The sequence below is a fragment of the Pleurodeles waltl genome, chromosome 10 (genome assembly GCF_031143425.1).
Source record: "Pleurodeles waltl isolate 20211129_DDA chromosome 10, aPleWal1.hap1.20221129, whole genome shotgun sequence".
Taxonomy (NCBI): Eukaryota; Metazoa; Chordata; class Amphibia; order Caudata; family Salamandridae; genus Pleurodeles; species Pleurodeles waltl.
In genome coordinates, this window is record NC_090449.1 from 302,347,005 (window position 1) to 302,364,392 (window position 17,388).

General features: G+C 43.7%; 1 protein-coding gene across 2 annotated transcripts in view; it reads right to left on the reverse strand.

Annotated features, from left to right (window-relative positions):
- LOC138261488 (coronin-7-like) overlaps positions 1–17,388 on the reverse strand; it is a 1,075,977-nt gene that overhangs the window by 903,870 nt on the left and 154,719 nt on the right. For both annotated transcript variants that reach the window (XM_069210466.1, XM_069210465.1), the window contains exon 7: positions 9,379–9,429. In XM_069210466.1, coding sequence (XP_069066567.1) covers positions 9,379–9,429 — 51 coding nt within the window. The remainder of the gene's footprint in view (positions 1–9,378; positions 9,430–17,388) is intronic.

Below are 17,388 nucleotides of genomic sequence, written 5' to 3' on the forward strand. Positions count from 1 at the left end.
TCAATGCCTCTGCATCCAAGAATTCACTAGGCCCAGTCTTCACTGAGCAATGATTGGCTCCTACAGGCCCTGAGTTAACTGTGCATGGTTGGGCTGGGGGCTTTGTTGCCAGAGGGCTCTTGGTGTCAGACCTACCTTTCAGCCGGGATCTGCTGTCAACATCCATACCCCTAGCTCTTCGGGTTGACAGGCATAGCTATTGTGAATGCTCATGGTCTCGCGATGACAGGCCTGGCCTTGTGACTCAGAGCTATAGCTGTCTGTAACAAGACTACAAAATGTAGAACTTTGTGCACCCAGGGACTTTAGGTGGAACACTGTAACACCCTGGGCAGGTGGACATGGGAGGAGAGACCTTGTGCTGCATTGCCTGGGAGCTCATTTTGGTCAAAGGACACTGCTCGCACCAAAAGGAGAGGGGATGGGATGAAGTTTTAGACATTTTACACAAGTTGCTGAAATCTCTTCAATATGCATTTACATGGCATGAATGAAAACAAAATGAAGAACAAGGTGTTGCAGCACTCTCCGCCCACAACCTGAACCTACTGCCAGAGCTTAAGTTGCACTGGTGTTTGCCAGGATTGTTTTGGCACTTCTTCCTGAGCATTGGCACTTATTACAGACACATCAGAGCCAAGCTTTGGTGAATAATCATGCAGCCTGGCACATGTAGTGCTGTTCCCTATACAGTGTGGCTGACTTTCTCCTGTAACTGGGACCCCTTCTCACCAAAGTTTCCGTGGGTTGTGCTTCTCAAGCTGTGCCTGTGCCATATGCTGGTACACGGGTAGGGCTTTGCCACCATCCGTGGAACCAGCAGTGGAACACAGCACAGAGTCCTGCCGCCGTGAGAGCTGAACAAACAATATACAGCTTACAGCCAGCCAGTGCCAAAGCGAACCGAAGCTGGTGTTCAAAACCCTGGCCTCGCCAGCATAGTGCAACAGCAGCAGCAGCCGGGAGCTCAAACATGACTGAAATCAAATACAAATGTCTGCAACATCGTGGAGGCAACTCTGGCACTGGTGGTGCCGGATAAGGACTTATTTTCCCTACAGTTAGGCGCTACACATGACAACCACACAGACATCCGTTTACCAGATTTTGTACCAAATGATGACCTGTCTCGACCCCAAATCTTGAAGCTGTGGCGAGACACCGACCGGCTCAGGACCGGACAGGAGGAAACTGGGCTGTGGTAGGAGAGACAAGGCACGCGACCGAGCACGGTGACAAAGTGGAGGCCCTTTGAGAATGTCACTCCATCTTGGTGGGTTAAGGTGCCAACTGAGGAAACCCGAGCGTATGATGCAAGTCACATGTTAGAATCCGACGGAACCAGCTCTACTCTTGGTGACAAAATACATACCGCCACTGAGCAGGCTGGTAATACCTGTAATCTACACACAGCGCCTAGAAACCGACTATAATAAAGAGGTTATTGCTCAGAGATGTATGGGTGCCTGGGAGAAAACAAAGGCAGCCTGGTAAACCGAGCGCACAATTTATTCTTAACTGAAAGCAGGCCAGGCCATGTGCTTGAAACGCAAATTATTATTCTCAGAGGAAACGGGAAACATTTTAGGATAGCAGATCAGGAAACATGTTTCATGTTTAAAAGCAGAAAACTGCAAGATTAGTTTTGTTTTGTGCCTGACACGTCGTGAAATCTGGAGTTGTAGCGCTGGGAAATAAAGAGGGACATCTGGGCACCGTGTGCTGTCAAAGGCTTAGTTTCTACACTCCACATTTTTATTACCCACTATGGCGTTGGGCCGCCCTTTCAGCCCCATCGCCGTCAAAGCCTTTCAACAACACACTAATGAGCACAGGGCAAAACGACCCTGTAGTTGCCGGACCTTGTTGAGAGTCATTTGTTTTTGGATGACAAATTCACGTTTAGTGGTATTTATGTAGCTACGAGAGTGCTCTGGGCTTTTGCCTATAACTCTTTAAAGCAAAGAAGTGTGTGCTCCATGACGAATTTATGTGCGCACACAGCCTTTTCTTCAACTCTGGGGAGAAAACCCTGGACAAAGGACTGTGTGGTTGAATGAGGAGCACAATGTGTCAGATTCCAACACTGTCAGCCGCCATTTTGTCTTTAGTTTTCTAGGATTAGCCATAACTAGTGTGAGCTGGAAGTGACTTCACAAAAACGACAGAGGTAACAGATGAAAAACATACCCATGCCACATGCCCTTATGCCCACACTTGTCAAACAGGTAATACTTCCTGGTCTCCAGCTTTACCTTTAGTTACTCAAAATATTTTTTCTTTGTACCATCTGAGTTTCTGGCACTGATGAACAGTAAGATGATCACCCTCTCCTCGAGGTTAAGATACTCTGAGCAATAACCTGCAATACAAATATTGCAGTGGTTTCAGCTATGTACTCAAGTCATATAGCAGTATTACTAAAGATGGCTGGCTCCCTGACCTACCATACTGGAAATTACTTCAATGCAAAGAATTGTCGGAAATGAGTGTCTCCAGTTCAAAAAATTGCGTTTTTTTTATAAAACAAGATCACTCTCCCATGCTAAAATCAGTGTGGATCTGCCAAACGTGCACAGTGATGGAAGCACTCTTTGGCAAGCAACGGTATACAAGCCTTCGTCTAACTTACAAATGCGTTCGTTTCTTTCATGGTGGCACAAACGTGCCTTTGTGGTAAAAACATAATTAACACCAGCAGACGTTCACACTGAACAACATGTTCTTATTGTGTCAAACAAAAGAGCAAACCTTCAAGCAGCAAACAAATGAATGCTTTGGGGCGGAACGACGAGAATCCAAATTGTTGAAAGACCCAACTCTTTACATTTTACATACATTTGAGGCCTAACTTTGCGATAGCTCAATTTAATGAACGGTCACATAGACTTGAACCGAAGTACCAGGCTGTACCGGATCAATGCCACCTGTATGAAAGGAATGAGCTAGCGTCACTCCGGCAGGTGGACATCAGGGATGCGAATAAGTGACCACTGTTACGGTGGCTGAACACTAGCTGAATGAGCAGCGCCAAGATGGCTCACAAGAATTCACTTACAGGTCCTGAACTCTTCAAGTGCGCATCTTATACCAGTAGAAAATGAACTTGTTTGGACATTCGAGAGACACACTTCCTTCAACCGAGAGCATTGATAAAAGAGGTTAAACCTCACACACGTTCGTGGAACAACTTGCCTAATCCATTCACTTATCATTTACCCCCCTTGGTAAAATGGTGGCCACAAGCAACAGGAGACAGGCTTCTGCAAGCGCTAAGTCGCTGGCCTCTAACTGCTGTGAATTAGACTTTCGTTTTCATCTGATCATTAATGTCTGCCCAAGCTCCTTTATGTGTAAAGACTTGAAGATGTTGACCTCAAATGCTCAAGCCAGTGTATGTACAACTCGAAGGATGGCGGTGAGACTATACTAGTTGGGAGGTTCAAAAGATTCTGCTTGGACAAAGGCTGAAAGCTGGAGTGGGGCAGGAGTTCCTGGCAATTATCATAGGGAGCCTATGTGTGTGTTTCCATGGCGATGCACTATGAAAGAACTACCATCCCAAAGGTGTCTAGAAATAGGAAGATTACAATTTGTGATAGACAATGTTAGGGACCTGGTTTCAGGGGTAGTGTGTCCTAAGAGGCAACAATTAAGTCAATTACCATACTTCTCAGGAACACAAGAGAACTTCATTGCTTTTTCAGGGACTTAAAGAAAGGGTAGGTTGGAAGCAGACAGGCAGAGTGGCAGCATGCTTCAGACAATCATCAAGGTATCAACTACACCGGAATCCTCAGCAGAGGAAATATTCTATGCAACCCACGAAATCAAGATAAAATGTATGTTTTCATGGACATCCTCACTCCAATCACAGATAAAATGGGGTTATTCCAGAAATCGAACAGAAGAGTCTTGGATGTTATTTGACTGTAAAACTCAACGGATGCCATAAAGTCACCGATTAGCTGAACTTCCACAACCATTTGAACCCTAAAATGTCAACATGGCTGAAGTCATAGTTCCTCCACTGCTCCAGCAGACAGACCTTCAGCTTGCAACCGCAGAATGGGGTATACTAAACAGATCACTAGCTTCTGCTCTACCATCAGCACACAGGAGCCAACAATGGATATCAAGAAGAAGTGCCTGGCACTTAAACGGGCTTGTTGATAAAAGAAGTCTTCTGAAGCTGTTTCCCATCCTGTCAAACTATTTAAATATTTGTGATGCGTGAAAGAGGACATTCTGCAAGTCTTCAGAAAATAGCAAATCCATTTGGTAACAGGTTGAATGACAGGATCAAAGCTGTCCAACTTTAACTTTTTAACTAGAATGGATGGGATGAGTCAAAGGATGGGATAAAGTCTTATCTGGGACAGTTAAAAATGTATTCGTGAAAACCTGAAGCTTGCATCTGCTATCAAACAACCTAAATTGTGCTAAATCCAAGGGCTCCTATGTATCTAGGAGGAGGCAGACAGGACCTTCACAGAAGAGAAAAGGGTAGCATAAGAAGGTAAACATGGATAGAATGTTTTACAACATTTTCCATAGTGTCCCACCTTCATGAGGGTTTCAAGGTGAAACGATAGAGTAACCACAGAAGGCACTAGTTAGGGATATGCACACAACCATATCTGTCTTAGTTTTAAAGGATTGTCCTGAAATCCACATTAGAGGAATTAGAGGCCTTCAGTAGAGAAACCTAATGTTCTCTCTTTCTGCTGAAGAACATAACACAGGACCCACTTTTATCTATTTTAAAAGCTGGGCAGAGGCGCTAACGCAAATAAGTGCATGTGGATGCAGCAAGCCACAGATTAAGGGACAGATTTAGAGTTTGGAGGACAGGGTAAGTACGGGCCATCGAAAGTAAGCCATCTGACTGGTGGCTTTATTAGAGTGGGTGGTCAGATTGTTTTATGTTTTTTACTGTCCACTACTACCAGAAATAATCTGGTTGTGAGGAACAGTAATAAATAAATAACCCCACACTATTGGAGAAAACTCCCATGGTTTTGGGGTCATGAGTTTTATATTTAAAAAACAAACTCTAACTTTGGGAGGTTTTTTTGGGAAAAGTAAATATTTTTTTAAAGTTTGGGGTAAGTGTTCACCACAAATGACAGATGCACACCAACCGTTTAAATGGCCTTGAAAGAACCTGCTTTTAATCCGTCTGCAAAACTCAAAATCAGGCCCTTAGAGCTACAAATGACATTATGTTAACCATCCTCAGTTTTGCACTGACTCGTTGTTTCATCAGTGGTCGTGGAAAAAAAAAAAAAAAAGAGAGGTTGAGCCCACAAAAACTGAGATCCACAACTTTGTTCTGTGGGTGCTAGTTCAGAGCAGAGGTCCTGTGTTGTACGCTACTCCTTACAGTGACTCTCTGTGCTTTGACTTTAGATGCAGTGGTTTCCAAGTCGTACAAAAAAGTAGCTATTCCAATGCTTCCAACTTGAGGAACAACCGGATTTCTTCTCTGGCAGGCTTGCATTTCTGTTTTTACACTTGCCCATGATGACAGATGTCTTCATTGTAGAAGATGAGGACTGGAAGACTGATCCTTCCACATGTAGATCTGAACAGACGTTCAAGGCTTTTAGCAGCTACCTTACCACTTATTCAGGCTCTACTGTATTAATAAGGTTTATCAGTCACACACACAATGGTGGAGTCTCTTGAACCAGATGTACAGGGAACACATAGCCAGATCCTCAGGGCCAAGGTGTACACCCGCTGTTCTTTAAATCACTGATCATGTGGTTTGAGAGGTTTGACATGTGAAGCTTTCAGGCACCATTAGGCCTTATACTTGGCATTAGGAGGAAAATTAGCACGAGGGTCTGTGCATAAGGAGGTGGGCTGTCACTTGAAATGTAATACTTTTTTGGATGGGTTATGAGGTGGAGGACTCCTGAAGACTATCTGAATGATTCAGGGTGCTGGCTTCAGATTGTGAATGACACAAAAAGCAATATGGCAACAGTAAAATAAAATAGAGCTGGGTGCGTGGCTCTAAATGGAGGGACACCTATGAAGGTAAATGAGACAAACCCGCTCCACATACAGGAACCATGGCACAAGTCGTCTTTCTCTAAACAGAGAAACATAGTAAGGTCTTCAATGCTCTTTAGGACACTTTGAAGGCTATTCTTCCTCTGGATCTTCTCCCTGCCCTAAAGCCGAGAATGGTTTCTGAGATTGTTGGGGTATTGCCAAGGACGCAGTGACTATGTCATGTCACATTACTGAGCCTGCATGGGATGAGTGTCAGAAATCACCGCAGATGGACAGTGGAACAACCTCCTTTTCCATTCTCCGGTTACTTGCTTTAGTGAGAGTGAAATGAGACTGTGCCCACTGAACAAAAGGACGCCTGCCGACAACCAGACGGAACCCACCATGACCACAACTTCATGGAGCGGCAGGTAACTAACTACGGCACTACAGCGACGGGTAGTCACATTCAATCACCCTGTTAGGGACTGTTTTCTATTACATATGCCACCTCTCTCTGGCAGAGTTCTTGTTTGGTTGGGTGTTCAGTTTAAAACATAATTGTAAACTTTCAGAAACGTATGTTTATAATGACCACATACGTTATACCGAGTCAGCTAGGATCAGGTGGTGTGAAGTAATATGCATTGCTGTTGCAAAAATCAATACATTACGTTTTAAAAAAATCCTCCCCTGATTCATGGTTCATATGGTTCACGTTTTTTTCCAGCAAGTGGGGAAGAACTGTAAAGGTCGGGGAACAAGGGGGGACTGTGGGAGCACCACGTGATTTCCCCTCAGGATGGAGCCTGAAAAAGTGCTGGGCTGGGCCTTAGTGAAAGACCCTCCCTATAGTAGTGATCACTTACCAATTTCACGGAAATGGGGTTTCTTTAATACACCCGATCATCCATCATTCTCTCCTGGCTGCTCACGCTGCAAAACCAACACTGCATAAAACCGGGAATCCATGAGAAACATTTACTCATTTTCTGCAGGATCTATGACCCCTCACACTACAGCACCAAGGTTTCTATCCATCACCCATGCATCCTAGGCTACTCTGCACACTTCAATACCAGAAGTGCAAGAGGGGCAAACAAACAGTATAGCCCGCAAGCTTCAAAAGTTACTGCAAAAATAAAGGACTATGCATGTCCTTTTTTCTAAGTTTTTTCGTTACTTGTTACCCCGAAGGTAGGTCTCATCTTCTTATGTTCGGATTTTGACAAACTACTATTTTGTTTACTACCTACCTGAGATGATACTCCCCATAAAGTAAGTTCTGTTTGCTGGACAACAACTTATTACAGCATTACAGCCCCTGCCTTATAACTGCTGAAGGCTACACCAGGTTTTAAAGGCCCTCGACCCGAGTTATGGGCCCAACATGCACAGGAGGGAGAGGAGGTTGAACAACCATTGTATCCAGAGGCAGAAAGGCTACAATTGTATTACAGCATTCCACCCATGGAGTGTCTAAATGTTCAAAAATGGAACGGAACAAACAAAGACAAACTCTGGAATGTTGGAGGCGAAGGTCTGAACCAGGTATTATTGGTGCTCAGGTGCTGCGTTTTCCTCAATGAAGCCTTCATCAATTTGGTGCTTTAATTGTTCATTATGTACAAATGCAATATTGATATTTGAAAAAAAAAAAAAAGCATAACACTGAAATGATGTGAGCGCCAATGAAGACAGGGGAGTTGCTCAGGATCAAGAATGAAGGTTGTAGGTCTTCTGCTCGGTCATTCCAATGTATGCCTTTCTGTTTCTCTCTTTATTTCAAAACTTTCTATGCTCTGTGGGTGGAATGTTCTAATGCCATTGTGGCCCTTCTCTCTGTGACATTTACAGTTGTTAAAGGCCCTCTCCCTTGATATAGCTCCCAGGAGTGTGCTATGCAGCGGTAACTGCAGTGTTGCTCCTGGTTCTAACGGTTACCCCAGAGGACTCAACAAGCAGATTCACAGCAACAGACATTTTCAGCAATTTTCAAATTGCAATGTGAGGCAATAATGGTGAAGAATTCCAGAGGGTAGATCCTGCCATACAAGTCTATATCCATCCAGCTAACAGCTGAGAGACGCCTAAGAAACTCCCGCTATGAAATGTAAGCTGCACCACTGGGATTTTATAATGAATTTCAATTTGTCTCCCTAAAGATCGCCACACGTGCCTCATGGTGACTAAGTGTCTTGAAGGCGACGAGATTTTGGACATGTAACCAATTAAACACTCACTCAGGTACTCACCCAAATGGCACTTCCCGAAATTAAGCAGAAATCTAACCTCAAGTGGACATGTTCCAATCTGGAACTGACCTAGAACCCAATCTAATGCGCTCTATCAGAGCTAGAACTGCTTGGGATAAATGGTACAGCGGATGACATGCATCGGTCAGGACAGCAATTGGTGATTTTTCTCAGCATGAATTAGAAGTCGGTTCTACAAGTCTTCCTCTTTACGAGATCCACGAGACCATCAGGGTAGCCCCATCATTTTTACTTCCCTACAAGTGGTTCGTTCGTAGATAAGAAAGTTTAACCATTCCATTAGCCTAGAGGCCCAGTGGATTCCGAGAGAGAGATTGGTTTAGGATCCTTTCCACAACGAACCCCTCTGCACAACGTAAAGAGGCTCTACTCATCTCACCCTACAAGGCACACTAAAGGACCTCCAAAAAACAGTCTCATGATTAATTGTTCCCATGCAGCCCTGCAGGAGATCAGAGAAAGACTTCATAACCTCTGCTCTCAAAGGACTCGTGAGTGAGATCACGCTGCGGCTGGTTCACACTTTCCCCTTAACCAGTGATTTGGATGGAAATACAGGAGTGCAGGTGCTCACTCTAGAGTGCCCGCTTGCTTCTAATGAGTGCCAGGACTCTCCCAATGAAATGCATTATACTAGTGCTGAGAAGTGCAGGCGCTCAGTACTGGGCAACACCTGCCCATTTAAAGCACTGCCTTTAACTGACACCACAGCAGCCCAGAGTAGCGCTCCAATAACTATCAAACACCAAACCACAGCTTTGCTGTGAACAAGCCATCCGAAAGACCAGGTAGTAAATTCACGAGCCTTCTTCACACGGTTAAGAGCTAGCAAGACATCAAAAGGAAGATCGCCCACTCTTCCATGATGAGACCCACCGAGCCGGGAGGGAGCCCCGCCACCCTGTGCTTTTTGGGTCCCTTTCGGAAGACACAGAAAAGCCCCATCTACCCCATCATCCATGACAGCAGAATGTGACCAAGCAGCTTCCAGTGGGGCACAACAATGCCAGGTTTTAGGTTTAGATTGCTCTATTTCTTCCACTCTTGGCAAACGCGCTGCTTTCCTTAGCCTTGAGACAATATTGCTGATTGGTACCTGAACCGCAGACGATGCCGCCCTGGGGTCAAGGATCCGCAGCTGCTTGTCCTGTTGGAAGAAAAAGATGAAAACATGAGTGTAAGGGGGACACAGAATAAGGAACACAAATACACATCTCTTTATCTGGTACCAGGTTAAAAGTAATCCGGGTCTCATGTGGCTCCCACTGCCATTGCAAGAATTCCCAAAGGATGATTAAAACAACCACATCTACTGATAATCGGACACCCGGTGTGAACATCTGCTACTGCACCATTGCAAGGATGCCCTGTGTCTGATGAGGACACACACCCAGTGATAACACGGTGCCTGCTGGGAAACCCAGCCAATGTACCACAGGAAAAATAACCCACGCCTGATAAGTAATGCTATCTGCACCTGGGGCTGTATAAGGAGACTACTGTGGCAAGAGCATGACCGTAGCCCTCGCCAGCCTATGTTAGCCTGGGCAGGAATAGTAGAATTATGTGGCAGCGGATAACCAAGTTATACGGCAGGGGTTACTAAATTATTCAGAAAGCAAAGCAAATTATACAGCAGTTAATGCTCTACTGTTTTCAATTAAAAATAGGTCCGAGGAACAGAATAGAATATTTAATATGGGTGCATTTCACTAGGGGTTACTTTAGGATTTAAGACATGGGACTATACAAAGAGATTATACATATTTGTGCTCCTTCTAAAGTCAGATCAGACTACTGAAATAAACACAGCTTTGAGAAGAGATTCTTTGATGTGAACAGGAACATGAGTTAAAGCAAAAAAAAAAAAAAAAAAAAAGATCAACACAATGCATCGTTTTATACACCTTCGTTCGAATCACATTTTAAGATTTCGAGTTTTTGATAACTACAGACGACAAAGGTGATTCCCCCTGACCATCAAGCGGGGATGCATCCAATATATGGACATTATCACCCCATTAAATTGCTATCAGCATCTGAGGGGACAGTTAACTGTAGTAAAGTATCTGGCTTGTCGCTCTATGTGTAATGCAATTTTGCATTCATGTAGGGTTTCAAACCCTATGAGGTTGTGTTCCCCTCCAGTTTACTTCGGGTTGACCGTACTATTAAAAGCTTCTAATTAAGATGTACTTGTCTTAAGTGCAAGGCTCCCAGTTTTCCCTTTTTACTGATAAATACAGACAGAAAACAATGTGTTTCGGGTCTGCCTTTATTTTTGAAAGCGGAAAAATACTGAAAATTGTGCTTCTTGTGAAAGACTCCATGCTGAATTCATGAATTCCAGGTAAACACTGAGCAGAGAGACTACATGCGAAGTTAAAAACAGGAATGAGATTTCCTTAAATACAGGCATATGTTAAATACATATATTTATTGTTTCAACACTAATATGTACCTCTGGATGTAGAATTTTGTTATATGTGCACATTAAATTGCTAAACCGCGACATAATACCATGAATGAGTGCAAGTCTAAGAGTTGAGTAAATGTGGAAATTTACAACTTTACCACTACACTTAGGGCCTGATTCTAACTTTGGAGGACGGTGTTAAACCGTCCCAAAAGTGGCGGATATACCACCTACCGTATTACGAGTCCATTAAATCCTATGGAACTCGTAATACGGTAGGTGGTATATCCGCCACTTTTGGGACGGTTTAACACCGTCCTCCAAAGTTAGAATCAGGCCCTTAATCTCTCAACACAAAATAAATAGGGATAAATATCAATGAGATGGCCAGAATATATAAATATGGATAAATAGACACCAATGATAAAAAAAATTAAAAAAATACCATAAAACCGGGGGCCCTAAGTAAGGGGTGAGGGTAGCAAATTAATGTTTGTGTGGAAATCAACAGGGCCGGAGATTTTTCTTGTAGCTCGGACTCTGGCTGGATACACTGTTGTGGCAGAAATTAGCCTTGTGTAGCTTTTGGAGAAGCTGCGCGTGCATCTGTAAGAGGAAGGTTCCAGTAAATAAATTCCCTTTAGCCAAAGGCAACTCCAAGGTCTGCCCCGATTCATAATGTGTGTGGTATTCCTGCAGCTCATATCTGCTGGTTCACTATCAGCCGAGGACTGATTTCACTGGGTGCGTGACCATAGCGCCATCTGGTGGCGTTTAAACGCGAAATGTCATGGACCCGCATCTAAAGGTTGAAACGATATAATGTGAGTAACTATTCAACTAGAGAGATTTTTTTACTTCAGAACATTCTGTGACCAAGAAATGGTAGGGCTATTCGAGTTTAAAAACCATAATTAGAGTAATAATGACACCACTGAAAACGATATTATATGGATTTTGGCCAGGTGATTTCAAAATAGATCACAGTTTCAAAGTATGCCTTGGCTTTTATGGTCTTGCTGGCAATGCTCTTCCTGCTCAAGGAGACAGACCCTCTGAACAGATGCACTACTCATAGGAAGGCCGGTTATTGCACTATATGATTACGCGGGTGCACCAGTATAGACTTCTGGACTCCGCCTGAGCGGCTGGACGTCGATTTATTTGTGCAACGTCAGCTAGAGTGACAACCTTGCATGGAGGCAAATTCTGGACAGGACTGTAAAAAAAAATTCAAGACAAAGGGTCAAAATTCAGGACAAATGGTCAATTTTACTGACATCCACAGAGAGGCCACACCCCAATACCTTATCAGTGTATTTATTTACTGTTTTCTACATAGCACTATTTATTCACTATGGTCTTTTATGTGATTGCCGCTGGGTATGCTAGGTTCAGGTAGCATAATATGCCCTTGAACATGGTGTCAAGAGCATCACCCCTTCCATTGTATTATATCGCTTTGCAAACGTCCCATGTTCATCCCTCGTTCCTTCTTCAGACACCTCAACACATCCAACAGATGATTTGAGGGCCTGGGCACGCCGGGTTGCTCTTTCCATTTTAAAGCTACCTTTGACTGCGGGTGGATTAGCCCTTCCGGACCGGTTTAGCTGCACAGTACCAAGGGGTGTGTTGCTGCCTGTCTGCCCCCGCATTAGACAGGGCCTACCCTTAAAGACTTTAAGGAAGGCTTACTACACTACTCATTGTTTCTTACTGCTCATTCTACCACGTGCCACCTGGGGTTATTGAACACAACTTTTTGCCTTATTAGAACCTGTAAATTCACTAACAGAAAGCCCTATATTCCTGCAGTACCCTTGCTAGGCCTCCACACTCAAACAGGATGGCTTCGCTCAGGGCAGCTACGCCAGTGGCATGCTGCAGGCCTCTCAGAATTAGGGGATTTGTTGGTTGATGGTGAGGGACTAGATTTCCAAGCCCTTATGGCAGACTACAGTCTTCACCCAAGTCAATTCCTTTCGCACGCACACCTTAAACATGTATTCAATGCCATATTTCATATCCAGCACCTAGCACCAACCCCATGAGATGTACCAGATGCTCAAAACCTTAGGGACTGGCAGAAACAGGTAAAATGAGTGTACAGAGCTTTCCTGCAGCCTGGGAACCACTCCAGGGCTTCTCTCCATACTACCTGGGAGACTGACTTGGCAAAACCTCTGTACAATGCGGATTGGGCTAAAATATTGGAATATCCCCACAAATTTCCCACAGCTCCTATTTTAGGTATATTCTATTTAATATTCTGAATTAAGCCTCACTTAAACCTGGACGAATTAACAAAATAAACCCAGGAGCTGCAGCTACATGTCCTCGCTGTCTGCAATTAGATGTCGATTTGCTTCATATGTTTTGATCTTGCTCCATGCTCGTTTCATACTGACAGAGTTCTCAAGTTGCTGTCAACCACAATGAGCTGTATACTTACGAATTCCACTGCAGTGGCCTTATTGAGCATATTTCCCCATCCTAGGTTCGAGAAACCCTCCATCAAGTTCCTCAACCTGGCTCTTCTTCCAGCAAAACACAATATTACACTGCACAGCAAGAATTTAGTTCCTCTGCCTATCTTACGTTAGACCAAGGTCTCACCCTCTGGGTTTTGATTCTGAGAGCACCCTGTTGCACAGGGAGGAATGAGCTGGTCTGAGAAAATATTTTATTGCACAGGTGTGGGTTATTTCGGTGGAGGGCTTTACAGGCTGCACCAAGGATGCTACTCTCCCCCTGTAATCCACCCCTGCCACTTACACTTCAGGTTTCTATAGACTAGTTTTTATGTCACATCTAAGCAACTAGACAAGGCAGTGGGCCTAAGGGCACCTATCTCTGGCATACTGTCAAGATGTCACCCAAGATGTCCCCACTAGAACACTTTCTTCTAAGCACCATAGGGTTCATTGCTCTGCTTCCCTACCCTGATACTTGCGGCGGAGGTGACTGGGTACAGGTGTAGGGATGAATAGTTCATTATGGGCCAGTCTGTTACACAGTAAACTGCAAACAATGTGTGATAACTCTTTATAAATAGCCCAGCACTTCTGTAATTGTGTGATGGAATCTATTGCTATATACCTAGCTACTATTATGCTATGTAGCCAGGGCACGAGTCAAGGGTACACATGGGTAGACAGCATTTACCCACTCTTTTCACAGGGTGGATGCTGTCTACCCTGCCAAAGGATTAGCCCCACAGAAATCCGCCATACTTGCCCCGGTGTAATTCAGACACCGGGACACATTCAGCAGCACCTGCACATTGTCTGCTGGAGGAGCAACGTGCAGGCAGGGAAGGGACTTCTCAGACTCCAACTGGGCCCATAACAAAGGCTGAAGTTAAGGGACTACCAGGCCTCATTGTGTTGGAGTATCCTGGCTGGAACCTTGCAGGCGCCTCACACCTTGATGCAATGGAGGTGAAACAAAGGTACACAGCTTATCACCTCACAAGTACTTTAAAGAGGTATGTTTGACTTTGCTCAGTCCCTGTATACAAGAGATATGCATGCACTGTAAGAATGTCAGATGTGTTGGTCTGTCCCAGTATTTACACACATAATAATTTAAATACCACTATTTGGTTTTATTTGTTTTACAGCGCTATAGTGCTTCTCATCTCATTGCAGTGTCTCATAGCGCGTTACATCACACGTACACATAATACATTGATACTAAATCATCTGTATAAATCAATGTACAGCATGCGTTACATAAGACAGTGACGGTTACAAGATTCTTCATAGTTCACTGTGCTATATTATAAGGATTACTGCAAGTAACAAAAGGATTTCTGTCTTGAAAGCTGTAACCCACTTACCCATTTACATAAAATAAACATCTTTCATTTGCGTTTAACACAATGTGCTTTGCAGGAGACAAATTTACTGCCAAGTTTCTCCTGGTTGCCAATTTCTTTGTGGCAGGGTTTAAAAAAATAAATGTATACATTGAAGTCCAGATTTTGCATCGGTGTTGAGTCACTATATTGGCACAACCCGGACGCAAAATCTTGTAATGCGCTCAAATGTATTCATGATAGATATGCTAAACAAATGTGTGAGAACTTAAGATATCATGTTACTTCTTGTGAGGTACACGCCGTGATGTCACTTGCATACTGCCTAACTTGGTTAGTCACCCCCACTTCGTTTTTTAGGACTTGTGCCCTGTATGTAACCTCTTTTGGCATACAACAATAACATCTTTAAAAAAATACATTGCATTGACATTTATTTGTGAAAAATTCTAAAAATGAATTTTAAAACATTCATTAACCTTCCCTCTTGACAACACCAGGAGTTAACAAAGTGAACTAATTATCTCTTGTCCCCTACATCATGGCCAGTATAATTATCATTGATGCTGGAACATTACAGGCTTACAAAATATACAAGTGAGTATTTTTGTACACATTCCATCTTAAACTGAATTATGTGAACATGCTCTCAAATGTCACTATCAAGTAAATTAGACAAATGAAGTAAATTGATATGACATATCACACAATTTAGTCATGCAGGGAACACAGAATCTGAACCCAGGCTTCCCGATTAACACATATTGCACTTAAGCCACTGTCTACATGAATTTATTTTCCTCAATCCCCTTCACAACCAGAAGCCAGTGCTTTTGTGCTTTTCTGTAAGATAAATAGTACAATGTGTTAAATAAATACAGATCACAGGTTAATCTGACGCAATATAAAAAAAGGGTGTAGGTTATAAACGTAAGTGAACGCGGGACACCATATGCTAATACCACTGACTTTTTAGACATTATATAGCTCTACTACAGGTGGGCGAGCCACTGAAAACATGAGCCATGCTTGAGTCTGAAGCCTGGCTCTAGCTCAGCTCAAGGTCCTGTTGGAAACTCGAGCCCATAACGAGCCAAGCTTAGATGTGGTGTTCGGGCCAGGGCTATCAACTTTGGATCTGGGGAATCAGGTTTGAGTCTTGGCATTGCTCAACATCCTCTGACTCTGGGCAAACCACTTAATCTCTCCATGCCATTAAACAATGGATGTGAACTTGTGTGATGCAAGTGGCGCTCATGTAAAGTGCTTCATTACCTTTGGGTCGAGTTCATGCTATATAAAAACTGCAGAAAAACACACAAAGTAGTCAAACCAATGCCTTAAAATAAGGAAAGGCAAATACATATCAATTTCCTGGCTGATTTGTACAAAGTTAAATTATAAGCCTGGATAAATTGTGGCTTCCATGCTTAAACGGTGTGATCTTAGACAAATATTTTACTTCACAAAAAATCTTTTTTCTTCATTAATGCATAGGTAATCAATACTTTCAAATACGTGCGTTCTGAATACCAGCTGAACAAAAACCTATGGCATTTGATTAGACTATAGTGTGACCCATTAAATTTAATGTTTCATGTTAAAAAATTAGTCCCCTGAAAACTGCAGGTAAAAACGCTTGCAGGATCTTAAGATTCACCAGCTATTGGGCCTATCGTGAGATCGACAAAAGCCAGGTGGACCAGTGTCTTCTGGGAGTTGTAGTCTTCCCTGTCCCCAAGTTTCAGGCCGCTATATTGCTCCCCAGACTTCGTGAAGTTCCTAAATGATTTCTGCTCCTTTACTGCTGCCAAGGCTTGTTGGCTGCCAGTCCAGTAATTAACTCCCACACTCAATGCTGCAATTGCAGGGCACATCATTCAGCCTGCATCCAACATCTGCAAACCAGCTGCAGCTGGGTTGCAGATGTTGCTTTGTCAGCACCGTCGTGTAAATGGTAAAACCAGCACCACGACAGTCCCAGTCAGCACCACGGAGAGCCAGTGCAACTCTGCACCCAGATGCCACGGGACGTGTAAAACTAAACTAGTGTGAGTTCAAGGACCATCTTTGGGGTATTTTGAGAGTATTACATGGTAAGGACTAACACCCACACCACATAATACTCCACTTTCCTACAGTGCCTTTGTCTTGGCCATTCGCTGGTGGCCTTGATTGGCAAGTGTGATTATGACATCCGGTAACACTTTGAGAACTACTTTTCACCCTCCTCTTCAGACTAATCCCTCATTCGTTGAGCTAAGATTGGTGAAAGTTCTTCAGATATGTTCTAGTGTGCTCCTTGAGTCCTTTTTAAGTCCCTTGCATTTTGCAAGGAATGTTACCCACCGTTCGGTCTTGATGGCTTGTCTGACTCGTTCTAGACAGGGTCTTGCCTTGGGATATGCACCAGGTCCTCCAGGGAAAGTGCGCAGAGATATGCGGCTTGGGATATGATGTGGATGTACCATTACGCTTGGAGGTCATCCTCTGTGCCTTTCCTCGGGTGCCTGCAGAGGAGGTCTGCTGGGCTGTCGGTACCCGACTGTAATCAGATGTAAAAGGTATACTGTTGTAGGTGGATGGCCTGTTTCTCAATGAAGGGCAATGGGTGGCTGGAGGTGCCCTGCAAGACACATACTAATGGCTTGTGATCAGTGAAAACTTAGAATCTGCGCCCTATTAAGTACTGATGAAAGCGGGTGCAGCGCCATTTGATGGTGAATGCCTCACCCTCAATTTGAGCATATCTTGTTCCTTGTCAGAGAAGACATGAATTGTACCAGGACTGTGGCAAGCCCTACAGGTCTAGCATCGACAATTAGGTCTGTATAGAGGGTGGGTTCAAAATAGGCATTGTTATGTCA